At 40.0% G+C, this 25,884-nt stretch overlaps 1 protein-coding gene across 4 annotated transcripts in view; it reads left to right on the top strand.

Annotated features, from left to right (window-relative positions):
- Positions 1-19,169, top strand: part of LOC131968451 (semaphorin-3F-like) — a 78,959-nt gene extending 59,790 nt beyond the window's left edge. For 2 of the 4 annotated variants that reach the window (XM_059329341.1, XM_059329338.1), the window contains 11 exons: positions 99-238; positions 2,053-2,167; positions 8,271-8,340; positions 8,452-8,596; positions 8,827-9,049; positions 10,159-10,247; positions 10,431-10,472; positions 11,452-11,609; positions 11,993-12,060; positions 13,610-13,743; positions 15,503-19,169. In XM_059329341.1, the coding sequence (XP_059185324.1) occupies positions 99-238; positions 2,053-2,167; positions 8,271-8,340; positions 8,452-8,596; positions 8,827-9,049; positions 10,159-10,247; positions 10,431-10,472; positions 11,452-11,609; positions 11,993-12,060; positions 13,610-13,743; positions 15,503-15,955 (1,637 nt within the window). In that variant the 3' untranslated portion in view covers positions 15,956-19,169. Of the gene's footprint in view, positions 1-98; positions 239-2,052; positions 2,168-8,270; positions 8,341-8,451; positions 8,597-8,826; positions 9,050-10,158; positions 10,248-10,430; positions 10,473-11,451; positions 11,612-11,979; positions 12,061-13,609; positions 13,744-15,502 lie in introns of all 4 variants that reach the window. The other 2 variants (XM_059329337.1, XM_059329340.1) reach the window with 1 other exon arrangement.
- Positions 19,170-25,884: the final 6,715 nt, after the last annotated feature.

Below are 25,884 nucleotides of genomic sequence, written 5' to 3'. Positions count from 1 at the left end.
TAAACAGGAAATGCTGACAGTTTATAAAAGATTTCAGCCAGATGTTTTCAAAAGTTCATCCTTGGCCTAAACATCTCACCACCTCTTTTTTCTCACAGACCCTACTTTCATCCATGTACACCTCATCCCCGACAGTGCAGAGAGAAATGATGACAAGCTGTATTTCTTCTTCCGGGAGAAGTCCTCTGAGATGGGCCAGACTCCTGTGACCCAGTCCCGTATAGGACGCATCTGTCTGGTGTGTACACAGTGAGAAGTGTGTTTGTTTTGCGGTGTAAACATAATGAAAAGAAAACCCGAGTCGATATGAAAAACAGGCTGGAGGCTCCCCAGGCAAACTAGTGTTTGTCCAACGTTGACGTGCTGGAATCCACATGTGTCTTTAACCTTCCTGTCTACAATGCATCCCTCTGTCTGGGAGGTTGCCCTCTGACCTCTGACCCTGTGATCTTCTGACCTCTTCTCCCTGGTAGTCCTAAAACACTTGAAGCTTTTAGTGTACATGGCAGCGAATAAGTCATTGCTTTAAAAATAAAAATAAAAAAACCTTAGTTAAACTTCTCAGTTGTTGAAAATTTGCCACCTTTTATGTGGATGTCCAATCAGTGTGATGGTAAATATAGACCACTGAAGTAATACATTTTAGCATTGTGTGCTATATTGACTGAGAAAGCTGGTTTCTCCTGTTTGGCTGTGCCTACCATAATTCACTGCACGCAAGCTTGCTTTTTCTGTCTAATATAGAAAATAAACTCACAAAATGTCAAGGAAATTTATATTATTACACCTAAACAGAAAAATACAACGGCACACCTTCTAAATATTTTTTTCCAACTCTTTACTGAACAAAGAATTAACTCACACACTTCATTCATGGTCATTCTTTGCACTGTTCGAACCACCACCAACTCTGGTTTGGTTTAAATAAATCCTTAATTATTGTTAATATTAATGACAAGTCATATCGAAAGTTCATCATACTTATTTAATGAATGGTCCAGGCATTAGTCAAACCCTTAAAAATTACAGGGGAAATTGAGGCCTGGCTGTGAAAAAAAATTGCATAAAAAAAGAAAATCTTAATTTCTTTTAAAAAAATGTTTGGTATAAATGGGATAATGCCCTTCGAGGTGTCCATCATCAGGAACCAATGGCCCAGCAAAGGCAACAATCCGACACTGGGCACCCATTGTCAATAAACTCCTGATAATGGACACCCCGTTGTGCAATGACCCCGAAACTTTGAAAATCTGCAAATTATCCCTTTAAACTAAACTTCCTACAGCCTGTATGCCCTAAAATACAAATTCAGCTGAGTAGCAAAAACAAGTAATATCAAATGTCTTGGATAACTTGTGGTGTTTATATGGGAGTGTGAGTGTATGTGGTCCCTTATGGATTTGCGTGCATGTTTGAGTCTTACAGCGGGTGTGTGAGCACGGGTATAAGTGAGAAAATGTGCCGTGCGTGTGTTCGGCTCAGCTGTTCTCCGTTATAATTATTTGAAGGGGTCAGGTGCTGACCCAGCACACAAACACTCAATCCCCTCCCAGTGGGTTCTGCCAGGGCCTGCAGAGACCTGGTCCTGCCATTCTTAACTCGCTACACATCTGGATACTATTACTGCCACTCTCTGCAACCTGCATATCACCAAAAAATACTCTCAGTCGTATACTGCAATCACACTGGAAATTATGAAAACTCCCAAAATAGGATTAATTATAAATGCCTAAAGAAGCCTACAAGTGAAATATTAAAATATAGATGCTTTCTGTAAAGATGCTGATTATGAGGAGGACTCTAAAGCACATACTGGTCTCAGCTCTTTCTTACTGGGATAGATTCTGGCGTGGCTCCACCACAGATGGAAGAGTCTAAACAGTGTTTACCATCCCACCCCCCCTCCCTTGTTTTAGCTTCCTGGCTTTGCAAACCAAGATGTACTGTATAGTGTGTGTGGGTGGCTCCACCTGGGTTTGTTTTCAGTAGGAAGACAGAGGAGGATGCGAGTGATGGAGAATCTGTTTTGTGTCTCCACCCTTTCAAATACAGAACGATGATGGAGGCCACTGCTGTCTGGTGAACAAGTGGAGCACCTTTCTGAAGGCCAGACTCATCTGCTCGGTGCCGGGGGCCGACGGCATGGAGACGCACTTCGATGAGCTCCGTGAGTACAAAGACCTTCACTCCTGAGATTATGATGTGGTTTTAGTTATGATTCAGGTTTTCAGTTGAATTGGTGATCTGTAGGTTACTTGGTGTGGGTGGGGGTGTTGTATAGACTTTGTTGTCAATCAAACATGCTGTCAGCACTGTGATGTCTTTTCCTTCTGCTTCACTGTTCTTTTGCCAGATTACATCCTACACATGCAGCCCTGCAATGAATTATTGGTTTTGTCAATTAATCTGCACATTAGTTTCACTATTGAAGCTGAGTTATACAGTATTCTGCAAAAGGCAAAAGAAAAAAAACCGTATGCACATGCTTCATAAAGTAAGCTGTACAAGCACTAGTCATTCATTTTAATCATTGTGATCAAAGGCTAACTCCAGCAGACCAGCTCTTCCAACTGTTTTCACAGTGAATGTCCCTGGACAATAAATTGGACAACCGTTTTACCCTATTTCATTCCTCCATATACTGTACTGAACATAAAGTCTGTCTTATCTAAAATGAGAAAAAAATGCCTATTCCAGCTTTAATTAAGTAATCATTTGCCTTATAAAATGTGAAATTGCTTGCTTTACCTGACCAAAAGTTCAAAACCCAAATTCTCAAATCACACTGAGGAAGCTAGATCCAGAGAAGGGTTGGTATTCATGTTAGTAGTCTGTCGATTAGTTGATTAATTAATTATTACAGCTCTAAACACATAATTTCCTGTGAACATGTGAAGGATCTATTTTATGTTTTCTGGGAATGAACAGTTATTTAGAACAACACATGTAAATGCATATATATATATATATTAGATATTTTAAAAAAGCAAGATTAGTTTTAACATAGAAAAACTACATTTTGCCAAAAAAGATTAGTATTACTAAAGTTGTCAGAACTTTTGTTACACCCTGTTTTTTGAAAGAAACTAAATCTCCTCTTGTGCAGTTAATCATTTTGACAGTTGCTATCGAATGGCAAAGAAAAAAAAGAAAAAGGATGACATGACTGGATTTATTTCAGACATATTCATTTTCAAGTTCCTGTCATGTATGATCACATCTGAAATATTAAGTAGAGTATAGTCTACTGCAGGGTCTGTTTCTACTGCAGCACCTGCCAAGAGTGTGCTTGTGCAAACACACACACACACACACACACACACACACACACACCAGAGCTCAGTCCTTGGCCCATATGGCAGCCCACTCCCATCACATGGCCCATACAGTGTACTGTAATGAGAATGACACACATACTCCCACCGCTGTAGTTGTTCTTTTCTTTCAAGATGTCTTAAACAAAAGTGTCTGTTTTTTATGTGTGTAAAAGGGGGGTTGCCTGATGGCGGACAGATCCGATCACCAAGCAGGAATGTCTGTGAGTGTGAGACTATTAGATTCTCCAGGGGAAGCTCCTTCCCTTTTTGTCTCGCTGGTTTAAAATAGAGCCAAATAGTGATAGGGGACTGATGCGTGTGGCAACTGTTGCTCTTTAACTAATCTCAAGAATGAAAAGTGCCATGCCTGTTGGATCTGATGATAGTTTTTTGTCTCTTTATCTGTCTGACACATTCCCTGCTTTCATCTCAACCTGTCTGCAGTTCTAAAAGCACTGCTTTGTTTTTCTAGGTGACATTTATTTTATCCCACTTCCAACATCTGAAAAAGAAACACTCTTGAAAACTCTGTTGCCTTTTCGTGTGTGCAGCCACTTCACCAAATGATGTAAGAGCGGTTCTGAGTGTTAGGCTCACTTTGCCTTTACAAATGAGAGTTCTGTCTTTGCTGGTCAGGCCAGTGTTGACACGCGCATGGTGTGCAAAGTGGTTCTGAGAGAGTTGTCAGTGTTTGGCGCTGGTGCCGGTGATGGTTTTACGGATATTGCTTAAATAGGGCTGTAAATGTGTTGTGGAATAAGCTGGTGAATAAGGACAAGCATTACATATTAGACTTGCCCATAGAGAAGATGTCAGTTTACAGAGCGGCCGTCCCTGCCAAGGACTCTTGGAGGGGACAGTAAATTGGATATGATTGAGTTCCATGCTAATGGCTTCTCACGTCTCGATGGAGAGATTGTGTTTACAGAGGGAAGTTGAGATTTTAGGATTGCTCAAGGGCAAATTTGGTCTTCAACTGTTGTACATTTAATGTAGGTCATAAAAGAAGTAGTTGGACATTTCAGAAAATACCCTGATTTGCTTTCTTGCTAAGAGTTAGACAAGAATATTGATACCACTCTCGTGACCCTACGTTCAATATGAAGCTACAGCCAGCAGACAGTTTGCTTGCTAACTTAGTTTAGCATAGCATAAAGGCTGGGGAGAGGGGGGAACAGGTAGCCTGGCCAAAGGTATTCCCTTTAAACAGATCTGTAGGTAATGGGACCACATTTTTGGTGTTGGAAGCATCAAATCTTAGCAGGCTTTGGTTGACTACAGGGGACCTGTTAGTGTGGAGAGCAAAAGAGGCTGAACGAATGGCTAAAATGCAACCTTGGAAACCATTAACTTACAAAGATTTAGCTTTCATAAGCTTAGCTAACCTAGCTAAACTGATTGTGAAACAAACTGATTTAGTCTCTGAACTCCAACTCCATTTTTGCATTTTAAATTGCTAATAAAACAAAAAAAAATCCCCACTGCGTAGTAAAATATGTCTTGGCCTAAATGGCTAAAACGGAACCTCAAAAATATGGGCCCTCGCCTCCAGTGACTAAATTGACATCAGACCGATGGACGATTGGTTCCAGCACTTCTAAAGTTCACTAATTGACACATTGTTGTTGTATATGGTTTGTTTAATCTGTGCAAAAATCACAATGTTTGCCAGTAATGCAGTGGAGACTCCAGGAATTCAGTGTATCCAGCCAGGAAATATTCCCACATGTAACCCCCGCAAAACCTTGAAATTTTGGACTTCAAAGGTGCTGACAGGCAAATTCATTACCTTTGGAAAAACCTGGGCTAGCTGTTTTACTTTGCTTCCAGTATCTATGCAAATCAATGCTAACTGGCTGCTTGTTGTAGCTTTATATTTAACATACAGATATTAGATTCATATTAATCTTGTCATCAAACTCTTGGCAAGAAAGTTCATAGGCATATCTCCCCAAAATGTCGAACTTGTACATGCATTACATTACACAGCTAAAGGTTGTTTCAAGCCAGGACAAGTTCAGAAAGATCAGTTCCCCATGCTAGAATGAGCTAATTCTTTAACTTTCCTCCTTTCTTTAAGAGTTTTAATAAAAACGACTCTACAAGCCATTACTGACGAGTTTGTTGAAATATCCAGACCAGCTGTATTCCTGATGTTTTAGTCTTATGTAGAAAGGCCTTATGGCAAAGCACGTCTGAGACCTGGGGAGTTTTTACAGTTGGAATATGTAGCACTTATTGGCTTTACCTGACAACTTGTACCTAAATGACCTACAATGATTTAAAACACACTGTTAAAATGATTTTTGACTCAATAACAAGAAAAAATAGAAAGGGGCTCCTGTGTTTTTGTTGTGGAACGCTGTAAAACAAGTCTATAACCAATAGAGAGATAAAAAAAAAAGGCAGAGAGTAAGAGAAACGAGCCAAATGAAGAAAGAAAGGGAGACACTTGGATTTTAGAAAAGAAAAAAACAAGACCGATCAAGTAGAAAATGTAATGTTTACTGAGGAAATGGGATGTATGGCGGCTGAGATTTTATTGCGATACAAACAAGGGCAAAAAGGCTGTGGAATATGGATCTTGTTCTGGCTGTTATTAACACATGAGATCCCCTGGAGCCAAGTCATCACAGCCCTGTCAGGACAGCTTTTATTGCAAATCACAAAGCTCTTTTTTTCCCCATGTTTTCCTGTTGGCTTGATCTGTTTTTAGCGACTGTATACCGTTCATGATGGTTGCTCTATCTTCGCCTCAGCGGCGTCTCGTCTGCATATACACACACTTATGTGTTCTTCCGTGCAAATTGCCCATTTCTGCGGAACAGCAGCTGTATGTCATGACAAGAATCATCTGTTGTGTGACACCCATGGCAGCCCGTCGTGCTGTGGCCATGCTAACCCATGACTGTTCCACTGCTCCGGCTGTGGCAGCTGTGGAAGATGGCATGGTGTGTGTGTGTGTGTGTGTGTGTGTGTGTGTGTGTGTGTGTGTGTGTGTGCGTGTGCGTGTGCGTGTGCACATGCGTGTGTGCATGTATGGGTGTGACTTTAGGGAATTTGGTAGCTACAGAGAAATAAGGACAAAGTGCCGGCTATCTCTGAGCTTTATCCTTTTCTCCAAGAATGAGCTCAAGGCTGCTGAGAGTCTCTAGAGGCAGGCTTGACTGTACAGACTCACTTATGTGTACAGGACCAGAGCCCAGTAGTTCAGATTCAACAACACTGCTCACCCCCTCCATGTATCATTCTATCTGCATAGCAGCCTGACAGCTAATTTCTCATGCTGGTATATGTGGGTTCGCAAGTGCATAAATCTGAATTAGTCAACTTTTTCATTTTTTTTCGCCAATCAGTTCTCCTTCTGTTTCCACACTCCACACAAGCTCTAATAATCATATTTTTAGCTCGATCCCTCTGTCTCTCCCTTGTTAGCTCTCTTACCAATCACGTCTTTACTCCACGGTCATTTCCCTGCGCAACTAGGTTGGGAACGCATTCTCTGTTTCGTGCCGAAGGCCCTTGTCCTATTGTTGGCAATGAACATGCCTCCTGGGACTTGTATTTAGGTCAGGTACAGAACAGGAGAGAGACTTATCACCCATCACATGTTTAGCTCCTCTTTATTTGTTGCTGTGGACCTTTCCTCAGTATCAACAAAAGGATCATCTAAATCAGTGTCCAATGTCAGAGCTCTGCAGGAAAGAGTATGTGAGTGTTCGTGATTTAGAGACCTCCAGAATTGGCAAAGTAGTATGTGATGCAGTTCCCCTTTGGGAGAGAAGAGATATTTCCTTTCCCCCGAAGTGGAAGACATGAACTATGGTCACAGGAAGAGGAGACACATCATGTTTAAATTTTCTCGAGCAGTCTCAGTTGGTTCAGCAATCACCAGTCTAGACTGTAGAGAACCAGACTGTTTGATTTCACTGCTCTGCTATTAAATAGCACTGCTACGTGTCTGATGCTTGGATTGGATTGCTCTGTTGAGGTTAAGTGATAAAGCCTCTCCAGATTCAGTTCTGATGTTGTTAGCTTGTCAATAAAACTTCAACCTAACGTGTCCTTCCTGAGGACATTGTTCAGTTTCCTGTAGCACTAAGTCGATTGCTGTGGTTTTACACCTACAGTTTCCGTCGGCAGGATATGAGAAAGGCAGGAGGGCTGTCTGGATGGAAGAGACTCACTTTACAACTTTGTAGCTCTTGTTATTTCTATCAGACCAATAATGTTTCCAGTCATTTTAGCACATTTAACTCCAAGGATAACAATCTTGGTCTGTGTGTTGGTCAACTGGTTTTAAGTGAAATGTATTGATCCCTATTGGATGATATTGGGGCACACATCTAACCCCCCTCAGAATACATTTTTTTAATTTTTTTGCCATCAACTGCTCAAATTCTTAATGTATCTTATACTCTGGTTTGTGACCAAACACCAACAAAATTAATGAAATTCACATTACACTGAACTGTGGTTAGTGCAAATTAGCAACTGTTATCATGCTAACACGCTAAATTAAAATGTTAACATGATAACTTCTAAACAGCATATTAACATTTCTATGAGGAGCATGTTAGCATGCTAGCCTTAGAGTTAGCTTGGCGGTAGACTCCCAAGTGGGCGCGCAGACAGACAGCTGTGAACACCACGGACACGTAGTTCTTGATGATCTAAGGGACTCTCACAGAAGTATAAAGACACAACATATGATCCCACTTTGCTCGTTCTCCAGATCCAGTAGTGCGCTCCATGTGTTTTCAACAAAGTGGAAGTCTCATCTTCTTTGTTAGTGCATCACTAGTTCTGGGGAGTTGTACCCTAAAGGTCTGAGGTTGGATTGACTGAAGGCTGTGTAAATATTAGTAAAGAAGAGTGCTTGTGCTGTGGAGCGTGATGTTTCCTTCACCCAGTCTGTTTGCGCTGACGTGATTTCTCTCTATTTTCTTACAGGAGACGTTTATATACAGCCAACGCAGGACACAAAAAACCCTGTGATATATGGCGTCTTCTCCGTCTCAGGGTTAGTAGACTATATCAGGCACTGTATATGCACAACACCTGTAATGGGCTCTGTTATAAGATTTAATATAAATTTTACTGACCTTTCTCTTCCTTTTCTTCCTGTTTGCAGCTCTGTCTTTAAAGGCTCAGCAGTTTGTGTCTACTCCATGGCTGACATCCGCATGGTCTTCAACGGACCCTTCGCCCACAAGGAGGGTCCCAATTACCAGTGGGTGGCCTACACTGGGAAGATCCCCTACCCTCGACCCGGCACGGTAAGTTTCACATCCACCCTGACCCCACACATGAATCCCACAGCAAGCTGGCATAACAGCTTCTCTCTGACCTCAAATAGAAACCATGTGAAAAACATGCAGGCATCAGCATAACTAAGCACAGAATATTACTGTGAAACAGGCTCTAAGATACACTGTTTTTATGTAATTATGTCAATTTATTTCATGGGTTTTGACCCAAGCTCAGCATGATTCTGTTTCTCTTTCAGTGCCCTGGAGGCACGTTCACCCCCAACATGAAGTCCACTAAGGACTATCCAGATGAAGTGATTAACTTCATGAGGAATCACCCTGCCATGTACAATGCCATCTACCCAGTACACAAGCGCCCCCTGGTGGTTCGGACCAATGTGGACTATGAGTTCACCACCATCACTGTGGACCAGGTGACAGCTGCAGATGGCAACTATGAAGTGCTCTTCTTAGGAACTGGTGAGTGTTTTGGAATAAATTTGATTTTGTTTGATAGAAATGAAGGAAGGAGGCACATTTTTGCTTTTTGTCTGCTTATGAAATTATGAGTTAGGGTTTTGTACACAAAGTCAGACTGAACCCTTTGAGTTGGTGAATGACGGTGTCAATGTGAAGCTGAATAATGGCAGAAAGAAATCCCCCATGGAAATAAATCCCATGTAAGTGGAGGGCCTTTCCCCCCTGCAATCATTTATCATTAAGAGAAAAGCATTCTTGCCTTTTGTCCTAAAGTGGAAATTTAACCGATCAAAGGGTTTGCACCTCGCTCTATTCACATGAAGTAAACAACAGGAGATTTGTACCTGGAGGGCAGGGGTGGATCAACAGCGGGAGGGAGAGAAAAGAAGCAGGGGGTAAGAAGAAGAGGGGGGGGGGTACAGTTAGGACATCCATCACCTTAATCTCGCCCACTGGTGTAAGAGAGATTATCTGTCTGTGTGCATGCCTTGAACCTTTAATAAGGCCCCAGTATGACAGCAGTAGCCGCCACACAGGATGCAGCCCTCACATCTTGCATATGACGCCTCTTTACTGGCTTTCTTTGTTCATCTGTGCATTACGAGGAGGAAACTAATGATTCTGTGTGCGATGGCGGGCCACTGTGGAGGAATGTGTGTTCTTTCAGCTGCTGTCAGTGGCCGCCATTCAGCCCTTTGCTGGGGCTCAATGCAGAAAAGTCATAATAAATCTCAGGTATCCTCCTCACAGGAATGCCAAACCAAACTCTTTACAGAAATCAAACATGCCAGGGAAGGCCAGGGAATGTCTTACGGCATCAAAATGAATAGGGTCACGGCAAGGAGGTAGCTGAGGATGACAGAAGGGGTTTGTCACGGTGGCGGCAGTGAGTGTGCTAAGTGGAACGGAGCTTCACGTCATTGAGGAAAAGGTTAAAGACAAGAGAGCCACGTAACAGAGGTGAAGAGTACAGTGGGCCTGTTGATATGAGGATTATCCCTTGTTGGAGGCTGCTGAGAGAATAAAATGGGAATCCAAGGGGCTGTTGACAGGCGGAGGGGTGTGAGGTTGCAGGTATGTAGCTGACAGGTGTGTGTTGTGGTCCACAGACAAGGGAACGGTTCAGAAAGTCATCGTTCTGCCCAGAGATGACCTGCAGACTGAGGAGCTGGTCCTTGAGGAGGTAGAGGTTTTCAAGGTGAGCTTTTGTTTTCTCTCTCTTCTTCTACTATAATTAATCTTCGCACTTCCATATTTGTTCTCACACCTTGTCACTTTTGATCTTCTTTTTCCATTTTGCTCATTGCTCTGTCTATACATTTCCATCTGCTATAATGAAGATAACACACTGTACTTACAACTTGTTCTTCTCTCCACCAAGGTCCCTACTCCAATTACAACAATGAAGATCTCATCCAAAAGAGTAAGTATGTCTGTGCAACTGATTTGCTTAACCTTTGCTCACATTAAGAGAGCCATCTACCAAAGACTTACATTAATGTAATGCTGAAAGGTCACAAGCCACATATATACAACTATGGCTTCCTTTCTTAGTCTGAGGGAGACAATGAAGAGAGAAATATGGAAAAAACACTCAAAGTTTAGTGTTGTCTTTCAGTGTGATTAAAATACTTGGCCTCTTCGGCATGACATCATTCCACTGACAGAGAGTTTGTGTTACACACAGCCTGCCAGACTGATGAATTTCAAGCAGCTGATCATAAAATTATTATGGCAACCTGATAGATATGAGCTCAATATTCTCCCAGATGATCCAGAGTCTGTTGCTGTTTCAGCACAGTGCAGGATTAGATTTTCTTTTTTACACTTATCTCATGACATCCATCTGGCTTTGTGAAGTCTTTGTATGGAAGCAATTAATGGCCAAAAAGGCTCTAAAAATGATGTTTTTTAGGGGTCACAACTTCAGATAGAAAATTCCAGTACCCAGGCATGATCCTTTGTATTCCAGATTTAATCTTATTAGTTATTAGTTTTTATCTTGTATCTCGAATATCAGTATTTGAATTCAATCAAGCCAGTCTGAGATACCAGATTTTTTTTCCTTATGCATATTCGATCTAAATTGAGCCTCTTGAATTATACCAATTTGAATTTAGTTTTTGAATAATGGGCTTGAATTTATCTACCCTTAAATATATAGTATAATGGAAATCAGGCTTACACATTAAATCTGGACCTATATCTTTTTTTACCTGTTACATAATGCTTTTGCGGGTTTCCCCGGTACCATACCCGGGTTTACCACCATTTAGCTGCTCAGAGCTGCTTTGCTTGCAAAACCTCAGGATGCTATGTCTTTCTCTTATTTCAGTTTCAATATCAAAGTGTCCTATAGCATTATATATGACGCCATTTCCTGTCCTCTTCTCTTTCAACAGCAACAGCTGTATGTGTCGTCTGCAATAGGGCTGACCCAGCTGGCCCTTCACCGGTGTGATGTGTATGGCGAGGCCTGTGCTGACTGCTGTCTGGCCAGAGACCCTTACTGTGCTTGGGATGGCAAGTCCTGTTCCCGGTACTCCGCCTCGCAGAAGAGGTGAGCACCAAAAGCAGTGTTAGCATAAGCTACACTAACTTCATAACTAACTGACTGGCTCAACTGGTGTGTTGAATGAGGCCCAAATTAGACTGCCTGGATGGCTGATTGGCTGTTTTTATGGCATTGTAATGTGTTTTAATGCTATATTCATTATAGTCTTTGTGGTTTACACTCCACTAATAAATCACATACTTGTGGTATGGAAATTATATAAATCCACATATCTGTAGTAATGTAATGGGGTGGTGGTTTGTGGTTAGATCCACTTAAATGTGATACTTTGATGGCTGTATGTATTGTTGAATGGCTTTGAATGGCTTGCGGTTGCTTTATATATTTTTTTCTCTCCTTATTCGGCAATACTGGTCTGACCCCTTTAGACGTAGCCGGAGGCAGGACGTCAAGTACGGGAACCCCATCCGCCAATGCCGAGGCTTCAACTCTAACGGTAATACACCTGTACTTCAACCTCATGAGTTTTTTCTAAAATTCTTTGTTCGTTGATGAACTCAAAGATTTGAAAGTTATTCACATGTTTGTAATGACTAGGGTTGCAAAATTACAGAAATCTTGATGGTGGAAACCTTTTATGGGTGTAAACAGGAAATAACAGGAATAAAATAGAAACAGTGTATATTTGCTTAGGCCGTATTTACCATGGTCATATGCAGAGAGACGCTAACCTTTTACAATAGCATTAGAAGACATAATCCCATTTATTTATCAAATAAATCCATTAATTTGTAAAATTTCTGCAGTGTGAAATGTGTCATGTCGTGAGTTAGCTAGCAGAAACAAATGGGGAAAGTTACCTTGAAAATTTAAGCTGTCAAAGTGGGCCGTGTGCAGACTTCGGGTTTAAAGTTAACTTATTCATAAAATATGTGTTTTTCAATAAAGCATTTATGGAAATAAACAATTAGAACTCCTCAGTTAGCATTAGCAAGCTCAATCAAGCTGTATCTCCATGGTAACAGCTTGCTAGCAAAAACTAGCAGAAGGTTTCATACGTCAAAATCTGTGTACTCTGCTTAGGGTTGATATCTGCTGCCTAACTGAGATATCATAAGAGATATAAAAAAAAATAAAAAATAAAAAATAAGTAGGCTGTTAGCCAGCTAATGCTAGCTCTGTGTTAGCAGGTTAAGGCAAAACATAATACTGCATCTCTTTCTAATTTATCCTCATTCCATGATAACTCAAGTTGCATATTGTCCAAATGCTTTAGTATAACTTAAAGATCTAATATTTAGCCTAATACTGACATTGGATACATGACTTAGTGACGAAATGCTCGCTGCACACATGCTGAGTGTCAGGATCCCACAGTTTTCCAATTCTCTCTGCTTATGCCTCATGTCACTACCTACTTTTGTCTTCTCAAAAGCTTGGTTTTTCATTTTTGCAGCTTGTGAAAATGTTTTTTTTATCCTGTAGGTAGTACATCACACCACACAGCAGATTTTTAGGATTTTTTCTGTTGTTTATCTGTTGTTTAAAAGATGGAATTGACAAGGAGACACCTTCACATAATACAAAGTCAATGGAGAGCAATTAATTGTTTTATTCTCCAGTGTGGTCAAGATAAAATCTCTGTATTAACTCCAGTAGTATAATCAAAACATACCCGAAAGCACGAAGTCCTCAGACAGTGAGTGAATTGCTATTAGTTGGTGTGTGCATACTTTTAACAAAACTTTCCATAAGACCTAGTATTGCTTTGTGATATGTATTTCCACTCAAATCATTTTACTATTGATAGATGTGACTTTTATCTTGAAATCAAAAATCACCAAATCCCCAGAATTACTAAACTCAACTTTCTTTGAAAATGTACTGGAAATATTCCGATCATTTGCAACCTTAGTGATGGCACTTTTATGGTAATCTGTTGCCAAAAGGACTTTGATTTGCCGACACTGAAATTTTGGTTGTAAGAAGTTCATGGTAATGAGTGTTTTGGTTGCCATGGAAATCCCTCTCTTTCTGCCCCGCAGCCAATAAGAACACACTGGAGATGGTGCAGTATGGGGTGGAGGGAAGCAGCACCTTCCTGGAGTGTCAGGCCCGCTCTCCACATGCTGTCATCAAATGGCATCTGCAGAGAGATAACAGCGACCGCAGGAAAGAGGTGAGCCGCCACTTTGTGTATTTATCAAACAGTATGGTTATATAAGCATATCGTGTTTGTGGGTAATTTACTAAAATTTGTATGCATCCAATAGAAAGCACAATATAAACTTCCCAAAACTATGGAATTGGCTTGAATTTGACTTACACAGGTTAGTGTTGGATGAGCACTTCCCCAGATGAACAAGAAAAATGTTTTTTGGACATATCCACATGGGGGTGGCAGCCATTATTCCATTTCAGTTTGTTACATTGTCGTCATGGAGAGATGGAGATTTATATGCAGTATGACACGTTTGAAAAATGACTCCAGTGTAATTCTTTTCCCATTATCTGTTAACACGATTAAGTGATTCAGGCTCTGATTGAACGATGCCTGATTTCTCACACAGACCTCCGACTGTCCTCAGGCCCAAGGGAAGGAAACATAAAGGGGAGCTGTGAAAAAGCCCTCTGCTATGATATACAACCCTGAGGCACTAATTAAAGTTTTATTGTGAAGCTATGTAGTGTTGCTGCCTCTCTTTTATTGACTATTCTGTTGGATGGTCTTGATTCCCACAGGCAGAGCCGACTTTGCTGCTGCCTCCACTTCTGATTCCGAGCAAAAAAGCTGTCGTTCCTAATCAGATTCCTGGGTGTAGAGATCGATTAATAGAGTTACACCTAGAGTTGTTGTTTAGTCAAATTTGAATTGATTGATTTTTTATTAATCCACCCTACAAGGCAAGACAGGAGGGATGTAAACGAATCCCCCATGGACCTGTCACTCCATAGACACAACTTGCACAAAAAGTCCCACTACTCAGGGTCAAAACTTGGTCAAACTTGATCCAGATGTCCACCAAGGATAAATGTCTGTAAATCTGTTAAGAAATCAGAGAAAGATACTTCTGTATCTTTGTATAACTTCTGATCTCGGCTCACAGTCACCAAATTCTTTGTCTTCAGTATCAGACTTACAATTTTCTTACAAGCTCTGTCTCCATTATTGATTTGCTCCCAGATTCTTAGCAGTCACATAACTTGTATTTCAACTGTACTTAAAAAGTATGGATCAAATACAATTTATGCTTTATTTGAGTAATTATAATCTAAATCAATTCACTTTAAATAGCTTACATTTAATAGACTACTCTGCTGTTGTATCAAACTGCACACCCTCTAACAAGCATCTGTCATATTAGGATTTCATATTTATAGAAAGCTACCGTTTGCAAATGGCAAATCTGTCATCAATGCTAGTTCTGATAGGTAGAATTAGTGGTTTGGTGAACTCCTGAAGGCATTTTTGTATGCTTAACCCTCATATCCTGACTCCCTAAATTTGCAATACATGGTTAAAATACAGTGCATTCAGACCCCTTGACTTTTTTCATGTTTTGTTATGTCATTTAATACATTTGCAAGCATTTCTAAACCCTTTTATGTCTTTTCTAAAATGATTTAAGCATTACACTGCAGCTTAACAAAATGTGAAAAAACTGAAGGAGTCTTAATACTTTCTGAATGCACTGTATTCTGTTAATAGCATTATTTTGTATATTGTGTGGGCACCTTGGTGTGTACATACAGACGAGGAGTCTAAATGGCAATTGAATGATAAATCTAGATGATTATTAACAGCTTCCTGTCTCTACCCCACTCACTTCGGTTTATATCCATACAGATATGTTTGTGAATTTAACATAAATAGGTAGTAGCTTTGCATTATACCCATAATGCACAGGATATCACATTACTGGTGTTTCTCTCTTCAGATGCGTTCTGATGGTCGAATTCTGAAGACAGAGCAAGGTCTACTGCTGCGGTCTCTGCAGCCCTCTGACTCTGGAATGTACCAATGTACAGCCACGGAGAAGAACTTTAAACACACGCTGGTCAAGCTGCAGTTGGTGGTGCTGTCGAGCCGGGCTGTCAACAACGTGTTGGTGGAGGGCGGGGGAGGACTGGTGCCGTCTTCTCTCCACTCCAGCAGCACCCAGTGGACCCCCAGTGCAGGCCAGTACAAGGACCTGCTGACCATCCTGAGCCAGCCAGAGATGAGCCTGATCAATCAGTACTGCCAGGACTACTGGCAGTTCGGAGACCCGCTGCTGGGCGCCCTCAAGGCCAAAGACCTGAAGGAGCTCAAGGAGCAGAAGAAGCCCCGCAACCGCCGGCATCACGGGGAGGGGGAGGAGAAAGACGAGCAGGAGGAGGTAGAGACATGAGGAGCCCAGCTTTGTGTCGGAAACACCCTCAACAACGCCCACCCCCCCACTCTGTGAAAACTGGGAGAGACTCATTGAGAGTAGCAACGTGAAAAAATCCACAAACCGAAAAAAAAGCAAACTGAGAAAAAAGAGGCTTACAAACAAACCCCACATACATCCTCACAAGCAGTAAGATATATGATACACAGTATTTATTGTAGGTTGTATATAGTATCATTCTGTGGATTTCTTTGTACTTATAGAAAAAACATGCTCTTTGTGTATAGGTACCTTTGGGGCAAATATTATTATTGATGTTGTTAATTTTATTGTTGCTGTTACTGTCATTACAAAACTCATCTGTCAGCATCATATGACCTTGGCGACTGTTTGGAATGTTTTATCAGGCATGTAAGCTGTTGGGAGCGAACGACGAGGCGCTCCGACGGGGAAATGAGTTGTTGATGAGGGGTGATGGGATCTCTGTTGTTTCTTGCTTGCTTTGACTCGATGCCAGGACTCTTTTTAATTTCTGGACACTCCAGGACACGCCTGCGATGCAATGCCGTCATGGCTGCACGCGGACAGAGACTTCATATTGCAAGGGGACCATCGACACATGGTCCCAGTTATTGTGGGGAAACTATCCTTTCTCCATGGGAACCCAGACGTGCAGATGACATGAAATATTCTCACTGGTGTAATTGGGCCATTTAATAAGAAACTGGTGCTTGCCCCCCTTCTATTTCCTTCCTGATTGAAGGTTTGATTGTAAAATGATGCTGCATCTTTGCTGCTTTTCAGGTCAGATACTAATTCTGATTATTTAAGTGCTCAACGTGCAGCTTCTTCTGGCCATTAACTCAAGTTTACAGTAGAAATAAACAAGGTAACACTTTCTATGAAGCCCATTTTTTTCATGTATGTTAAACACATTCATGTTATAATCTGCTTACTATAAAAGGTAGTTACCCACTATGAGCATGACTCGTTTTAAAGCGAATTGACTAAAGAAACAAGAGATGCAAAGCTGTAAAATTAAGTAGAAGAAGTCTGTCTGCAATAACACAATCTACTCTGATGTAGGGGTTCTTGGAGTTTGGTGCAGAATGATATGCAGGCTCAGCGAACCACCAATCACAATCATTCTTGATCAATTCAAATCCATTCCAAACAACCAAAGTAAAACCTAAATATAAGCAAAGAACTGGAGGGGAGAAACATAAAGGAGCTTCCTTTTTTTAGGTGAAACAACATGCATTGTTAATAATATGATTAATTGTTTCAGAAAAGAGCTATTTAAGTAATCTGGTGAAAAATGTCTAATTTTTCATATACCTAAATATATGTCAGACAAAATTTCTCATACTGTACAACTTTAATTGTTCCATATTATAAAGCATTTTATAATGACTCTAAAGGTAAAGAATCATATTACTTTATAATTGCTGGTCACTTACAGACAGTTTTTGCAAGGACCATAGTGTACTATAATTGTCAGAGATTATAGGGATAGGGTTGGGGGTTAAGCTAATCCTAGAGCATCATAAGTATATTTATGATGCATCATAAACATGGGCTTGCAAAACCATGTCAGTGAGTAACAATCAAAGTTTTATGATACTTGACCTTATGAGTCATTATAAAATATGTTCTAATGCACTACGATTATTTTTATAAGGCATTATGAAAATTAACTAGTGCTTATACTGAGCTATACACAGATTATAACACAATGTTACTATGTTTATAATGGTTTATGGACATTGGCTCTATAGAAAGTGTTACTAAAAATAGATAGATATAAAAGAAGCAAGCATCAGATCAGTTTTTATAAAATATATAAGGAAATGTAATGGTTGGGTTCTTTTCAAATGCAGACATCTGTTGAACTGAGATTGAGGTGCAATAAAGGGTCAAGGTTTGCACAAAGGGCATTATTCTTTTACTTTCAGGGGACATTGGCTGGGGCCAAATGCAACAAGCACACTCGGGCAAGTTCTAGTTGACTTGTGTAAAAAAAAAAAAAAAACTGAAGATGAAAGAGGTGCCCAGATCAGGCAGCAGTTGTTCGCTCTGAGCACTCGAAACTTCTTTTGTTCTTTCTTCCTTTGACATTCATACGTGGAAAAAAATAATTGCCCATATACACAACAGAGCATTGTAACAATGTTGTGACACTAACCAAAATATTGGGAAGCTGGCTTTCATTGTGTGCATGAACCTGTATTTGTACTGTAATTCTGATAAGATACTGTGTGGTCGTTTTTTTGTTTTTTTTCTTCTGTTTTTCATCTCTAGGGGTGTACAGTGTGGTCTCTGAGGGACATTCTCAGTACAGGACAATGGGGACAAAAATGCTTTAAAGTTGCCCTGATTTCAAATATACCCTGTATGACACATGATGCATCTTTTCATTGACATTAATATTGATTTTTTTCCAAATGTTAAGTGAAATTTTCTTGGTTATTGATAGCACATAATGAGGGAAAGTATCATACAATGTCATATTAATTAAGGAGACAAAGGGGGTTTGAATTTGTTATAAAAGATGAGTTCTATTGATTAGAATGTTTATGCTCTATTACAAACATACCTACACATACATATACAGCAGCAAGTAAAATTAATAACAATATATAACGGGGAATAAATCTGGAACAAGGTGCATTAATGTTGATATGATTGTGATATTTCCAGGCTTTTAATACACCTTGTTGCGGTTGTATTCGGGCTGCCTTGAACGCCTCTGGGAGGATGCATCCATAATTCATACAGAGGTATCTGTATCTGCTCCTCGATACTGGAATGTCTGTCTGCATTCCCAGAATCAATCACAGCTCCTGATCGTCTCCTCCACATGACACCAGGGGCTATACAGCAAATAAAAAAAAAAATGCAAAGAAAGGTTGTACAATTTGTTGGTATTTTTAAAAATGTGTCTGTAGTTTTTGAGTGTTTTTTGTTTGTTTTGTATTTTTGCATCATCAGACTTTATGGATAAAAAAAAGAAAGAAAAAAACTAAATGCACAAAGGTGATGTTCTTGTAATGACTTGTGTAAATTACTCTATCTTCCCTTTCCATTGTTGTTGCTGACTAATAAATTAAAGCTCTATATTTTATAAGAATGGAATGCTCCCCCCCTTCATTGTGATTGGCTTGATACTGGATGTTTTCCATGTTCTGCCCAGAACCCTCTGGATCCTTGGAATAAAGTTGTACCTGTTAAAGAGATATGTATGCACATTTGTATAAAACATTGCATTTGTGATTTTAATGACACTATTGGAAGGTAAAACCCTCCAATGAACGGACACAGTTTCTATCAGAGTCTTTAGCTCTTGGCCAAATAGATATCGATTATGATTATTCAGATTAATCTGAATCAGTACGCAAAGCTTCATTAGCTCACATTGTAAGTGTTCAATAGTGCTACATAATCAGAATGTGTGTGTGGAAGAGTGATTGATCAATACTAATTATTCAACAGGTTTACCAGAGGCAGGCTTTCTGCCCTTAAAACCCCCCATTATAAACACACCATCCCACATATATAACAATATATAGTGAAATAAGATAATGCCAAAACACAGCAAACATGAGGTTTACAGTTGGATCACTTCTGATTCAAGATCAAGATCCCTGAGTCAGCAGTGTTGTTTCCATCCCATAATGAATCACATGGAGTGTGTGTTTGGAGGACATGAAGGCTTACAGCACCCAGGGGGCCCAGAGAAACAGGCTGTTGTCAGGTCAGTGTAGTGTGCTCTAGTCAAGCCCATCAGGGTTCCTACACCTCATTAAAGCCTTGATGGTAGAGCTGACCCCTGATCAGCCCGAGAGTGACTCACACTTTCCCACAACAATCTAGGTCAGGAGCAAAGTGGCAGAGAATCTATATGCTCTTTATAAGCTCCTTAGGAAGTGCAAATAAAAACATGGACTACAAGCTGCCGATATGCATTAGGCTATATCAGTAATACACAGGTGCAATTGACATATAAAGACATACTATATATGCTGTCCTAAGCCATTGCACCCCTTGCAACAATTTGCAGAGTCGTAATTCAGTTAAATCAAAATACAGAGACATTTTGCAGACACTGCCTACTCATTCAGTGGTGTTTGGATTTAGAACTATATATATATATCTATATATTGAGATCAGATTCAAATGTTTTCTGTAGGAAATATACAATATGGATTTGTCTTTTATATTATAATATTAGGCATCAACAAATTACCATGTAATGGCAGTTTCATATAAGATAACCCAGCATTTCACATTTTTGAGGTTTTTGTTCATAACCTGTAATTTATGCACAGCTGAGGGTAAGAAAGGTGAGGATGGAGAAAGCAAAGATGGATGATTTAATATTCCATAGCTCTGACCCAAAAAATCTAACATGACATTCAACACAACAAAAATGAAAGTACATAAAAAAACCACACAAATTTATGGCTTCTATAGAATATTATACCACAAATAGTTCTGACGAAATAATTTTGACAAGAGGCATTCCATGAGTGGTGATATACAATACAACATCACTGGGACTTTTCACTGTACATGTAACACTCTTTTTACAGCTGTTTATTAACATTCATGTTGTAACATTACTTTAGATGGTAATAGAAAGAACTCAGTGCAAACGCTAACGCTGTAAGCCAAACAGCAAGGGCTTTGAACTGTTCTCACAATTGGCTTATTCTCAAAATTATAAACAGCAGCATTCTGCTTCATTACCGGTCAAGTAATTTGTTTGAAGCATGCGAATGATTAGGAAATAAGGAAATCAAAATCTTGCTAGACAAAATTGTCTCTTTCTCTTTGCTTGTTGTTCATGTGAAACATTGTATACTATTAGAGACAGTCGCCCACTGAATAAAACAGGGGTTTTTTTTACCTCTTTCCATGAAATTATTATCACAATGTAATTTATTCTTGACAAAGTGCATATCTTCTCTAAACGTTATTAATCAATCTCTTCCAAACATATCACAATGAAAATTAAACCACAATTAACAGAGGATTGTGTCTGAAAACGAAATTATTCGAATTTTATGGGCGACCATGTATAATATTATAGGGGAGAGTTGTAAGTACACATGATTTTTTATTAATGGGCATGCAAAAGCGTTTGGGAACAAGTGCTCCATGGCACACCTGCAGTCTTGTTGGTGTCTCTATTGTGAGACAGAATTAATTATTTTTTTATAAAATGCAACCCCATGGGACACAATGTCACTGTATTTGATGATAAATATATATTTTCAATACTGAAATATCAATAAATTCTTATGTGGGCTTCTGTATTGTATTATGTATTATAATTGCTTAATGCTAAACATGGCACCACCAAGTCTGAATATTTGGCCAGCAGAGAATGCCATAACAAACTTGTATGTGAACTCTCTGACCAACTCAGATGCTTCATAATTCATTCAAGTTAAAAACCAGAAGAAGTAGTGATGCATAACATGTTGCATTCTTGTTTTTTCTTGCATAAATTATTAATAAAAACAGTGCAGAGTGCAGATGACATTGTTTTTTTCTTGCATTTGACTGTGACTTCATAAAAAGGGATACCACGTGGACAACATGCACATTCTTGTTTGGGGCTCTGATATGCTCTTGATGTAATGTGTACATCACAAAGGTTATCCCTCAAAGAGAACCTACTCTGCCCGATTCATCCCGGATGACATACTGGATAAAGTGGAGATGAGAACACGTCTGTAGTCACCTTTTCATCCCAGCATGGGTTTGTTTCAGGACAAGGCAGAAAGAGGTCAGATGTTTTGGAAAGCCATCACAGGGCATTCCAGGCATTAGATGACGTCTGGGCTTTAGAGAACTCTTCTGTCCCCTTTTCATCCTCCCATAGATGCTGCTCTGTTCTCTACGCTTATCTGATGTTTAACAAGGAGCAGCAGAGGAGACAGGGAGAGTCATGGTCCTGAATAGAAGACACCCATATTCAGGGTCACCATCACCACAATACTTCAACTCCAGCCACCTCTGCCTCTGAATCAGCAACTGGCTTAAAACCAAGAGGCTGATCCCGGTTTGGAAATTCAAAACCACCCACAACAAAGGTGGGCCCGGCCGAATCTGATGGGACATTTCCGTGCACCATTCTTCACAACACAACGGAGATGTATGTCTGTGGGGCATTATCTCCACAGTGGCATATCACATGACATAACGCCATCACTAACATCATTCAATCAACTTTTCAGATGCGGAATTCGGCTCCGTCTTATCGTCCTGTCCGATCTAGTGCTGGCTGGCTCAGAGGCAGTCGTGGCATTCTGTGGTTATCTGCTCCGTCTCTCTCACAGTGAGAGCTGTCGGACACTTACTGCATTGTTGGAGCACGGAGAAGCTGGAGGCAGAAGTTTGGCACGCCATGAAACTGGCTGACAGGAATGCATTCTGAGGACCTACAGACTTGGCCACTATTGAACTGAACTCAGTCCATAGAAGACATGATGAGCTGACGTGGATTTAAAGCCTCAACCTGGGATTTGTCACAAACTGGGTTACAGAGTTTAGTTCCTAATGTGACTGGCTGTTTTATATGACGCATCACACCATATTCTGGCCCTCGTGAACTCCCAGTTCTTATGTTATTTCTCATGCAGTAACCATGTGCAGATGAGACTCTGGGGAAAGTGTGGAAGAGTCATTGTTGACCACCCGTGCCCTTTAAAGTAAAGCAGAGAAAAGAGGCAGCAACACTGCACTCTGTTGCCTCTATGTGATCACAACAGGAATCCTGCTGACAGCTGCATTACATGTTGTCCACCAGCAGATGGCAGGATGCCACAGTGTGTACTGTAGAGTTCATATGGAAGAGTCAGTCTTATCCAGTGAGAATAATCCACTAAGCATAAAAAATCTCAATTTACAAAAGTGCTCTTTACACAGGCCCAAAAGTATGAAATGTGACAGGTTGCACGATGATGGTTTATTGCTTGAAACTTACATTTACATTTACATTTAGTCATTTAGCAGACGCTTTTATCCAAAGCGACTTACAGGAAGAATAAAAACAAACAATCAAGGTATAGTGCAATAAGAACTATTAGTGCATCAATAAGTGCTAGTGACAATTCTTTGAGGAGTAGAATTATCGGGTGGTGCTAGGAGAGAAGATGCTCTCTGAAGAGCTGGGTCTTCAGGAGTTTTTTAAAGGTAGAGAGAGAACTTGTTTCCTGAATGAAACCTGCTATAGGCCTATGGAAGTAGTTTGTGCTGGAAGAAATGCTCAGATTTTATTCTAAGTAGAAGTACAAATTCAACATTGTAAAGATACTAAACTGCATTAAAAACCCATACTAAAAGTACAGAAATATTATCAGTAAAATGTACTAAAAATATTTAAAGTAAAAGTATTCCTGTGAATAATTATATTAGGAATGAATTTGATTAATACTGAAGTAATGCTGTGTTAATAGCACTTTATTGAGGTGGGACCATTTTGAACATCCTGTTCGTGGGCTGGCAGCTGGCCAAGTTAACGGAACATGTTAGTCGAGCATCACACACAATTGCGCATGCACGTCGATTGCAGGATCAGAGGGTTTAAATACACAAGAAAACTTTAATCACACAAAGAGTTGTTATCTGTTTTGAACATGTTGTGTTGTGTGGTGGGTTGCCAAAACCGAGGGACTAATAACAGTGACAAGTTGTTAAACTATTGAGACAGCATTTCAGCAGTAAAATAAAGAAGAAATCCTGTGAGAAGTAATCTTTTTTGCCAGACAGTTTTTTTCCATCTTATTGGCAGTCCCTTTTTTTTGCAACCAACGACACGCATGCATTGTCAATGTTTGTAAACAAATATTTAGTCTATTGAAACTACTGTAAGATGTCACTTTAAATCATAAACTGTACAAATAATGGACGTAGTCACTGTGACGTCACCCATTGGTTTGTGGACTGCCTGTTTGAGGCATCGAGTTCAGCGTTACACTCTTCGCCATCTTGTGTCGCCAACAGGGAACAGACCATATTTGGACTGTGGAGGAGCGAGAGGGATCTGACGACACTGACTACACGTCTCTATACACTTTAACCTGACTGAGCGAAGTTCATGTTAGCATTACCTGGGATGTTCATTTTGGCTAGCAAAATACAAAAACAAAATGTACGTTATCTAGAAAAGAAAATTAACAACGACTCCTTGGAGTGTCTATTAGTCCAACCAAATGCTGAACAAGACATTTTTAATGAACAACAGTTCAAATAAACTGTCATTTAGTGAGAAAGTGTCATACAGTGTGAAAGGGTCAAAGTTGTGAGACCAAAACGTAAACGGCCTTTTTATATATATAAAATCTTATTGATACGTTGCTGTGGATACGCATTGTTCTGCCACGCCCCAAATCATACGATTCTTTATCTTCTATTTTCGTCTACATGGGGCCATTATTTACACTATTAACATCATGGTCTTGAAGAAGATTTTCTACTAGCGATTGAGGCCATAGTGTTGTCCTAAAAAAATTCTGAGGTAATAAGTCAAGTGAGCAGTTTTCTTATTTTGTATTGAAATGAATGGACACAAATACTTCTGCAACCTTCGCCAGTGCCCCCTGCTGGAATTTTTGGTAGAATGCACCTTAAGGCACTTCCTGGTTTGCCTCACTGCTCAGACCCGGAGGTTGCCGCCTGTTTTAAATGCTGCTGACGCAAGGGATTATGGGGCGTCACAATCACCTTTCCTTTCATAAAGGATGGGCCAGGAGGTAATAAAGGCAGCAACGAAAATAGACTAGACTAAAATTTGTTGTCAAATTTGCCATTTTTCCAGAATACAAATTCAGTATGTAACTCTACTCTATTTATGGTGTTTTTAATGTGTCTGCTCAGAACATAGTGCTTTTACTTTTGTAATTGTCATTCCTGTCTAGCTGACAGCTGCTGTGGTTTAAATGGACCATAACCAGTGAAGATCAGTTCTTCACCAATGCAGAGCAAGGACAACTAGTGACTTTAACACCCATAATTAGAATGTATTAACTTAAATTGTGGTTATGAAGAAATCAGTCAGAGAGATGAATATTAAAACTGTTGATTAACTCCATGTTTCAATGTGTACATCAAAAGTATTTGAAAAAGAGACAGAGTGACGGTGGACATACTGAGATTCACACACACACACACACACACACACACACACACACACACTTCCGTATTGAATCTGGTGTCTCTGTTGTCTTATCAGACAAAACTTAATTACTGCTGGCTGATTTTGCCATTGATGACTTTGGATTTTTTTAGACACTTGGATTTTGGTGAAGCTCTGTCCATTACAGTTGCTGTCACTGATTACAGTTGATCACAGATGAAAGTGCAACATTATAACGTGTGTTTTCTGCAGGTCCTCAGTGGCATGCTCAAAGCTGAGGCAGTAAACTGATAAGTTGTTGTGATTTATTGCTTTTTAACCTCTTCATGCCAATAATGCAATACTACACATTACAACCATCCATCACTATTATAATTCTTCTGCCAGAATAGTGTCATCAGTCTGATGCCTGATAGAGTTACATTAAAAAAGATATGGAGACATCAGTAGAAATGTAAGGAAACACTTTTCACAAGCAGAGCTGTGTGTAAGTGGATTCTTCCCTGCTTCTCAAGTCTTTCTGTATCGATTGGGCTACATAACTGAGTCCACAATGTGCAGTAATGATTTTAGCTGCTATTTCAGTTTAAAGTTTTGCCGGGAGGATTTGATATTCTGTGAAATTCTCTTTTCCTCGCGGCAAGGACAGACTCTGATCAGCAGCCTTTCATCTCCAGACTGCTGGTTGAGAGAAACAGGAAACTGACACTTCTCCCACCCGACCATTCTTAATGAAGTCATCCAGCGACACAGAGCTAGCGTTAGGATCCCCCTGAGCCCCCATGACTGTATGGATGGCTGC

The sequence above is a fragment of the Centropristis striata genome, chromosome 3, assembly GCF_030273125.1.
Source record: "Centropristis striata isolate RG_2023a ecotype Rhode Island chromosome 3, C.striata_1.0, whole genome shotgun sequence".
Classification (NCBI taxonomy): Eukaryota; Metazoa; Chordata; class Actinopteri; order Perciformes; family Serranidae; genus Centropristis; species Centropristis striata.
Note: the sequence above shows the minus strand (reverse complement) of the source record. Positions and strands in the feature narration are given on the sequence as shown.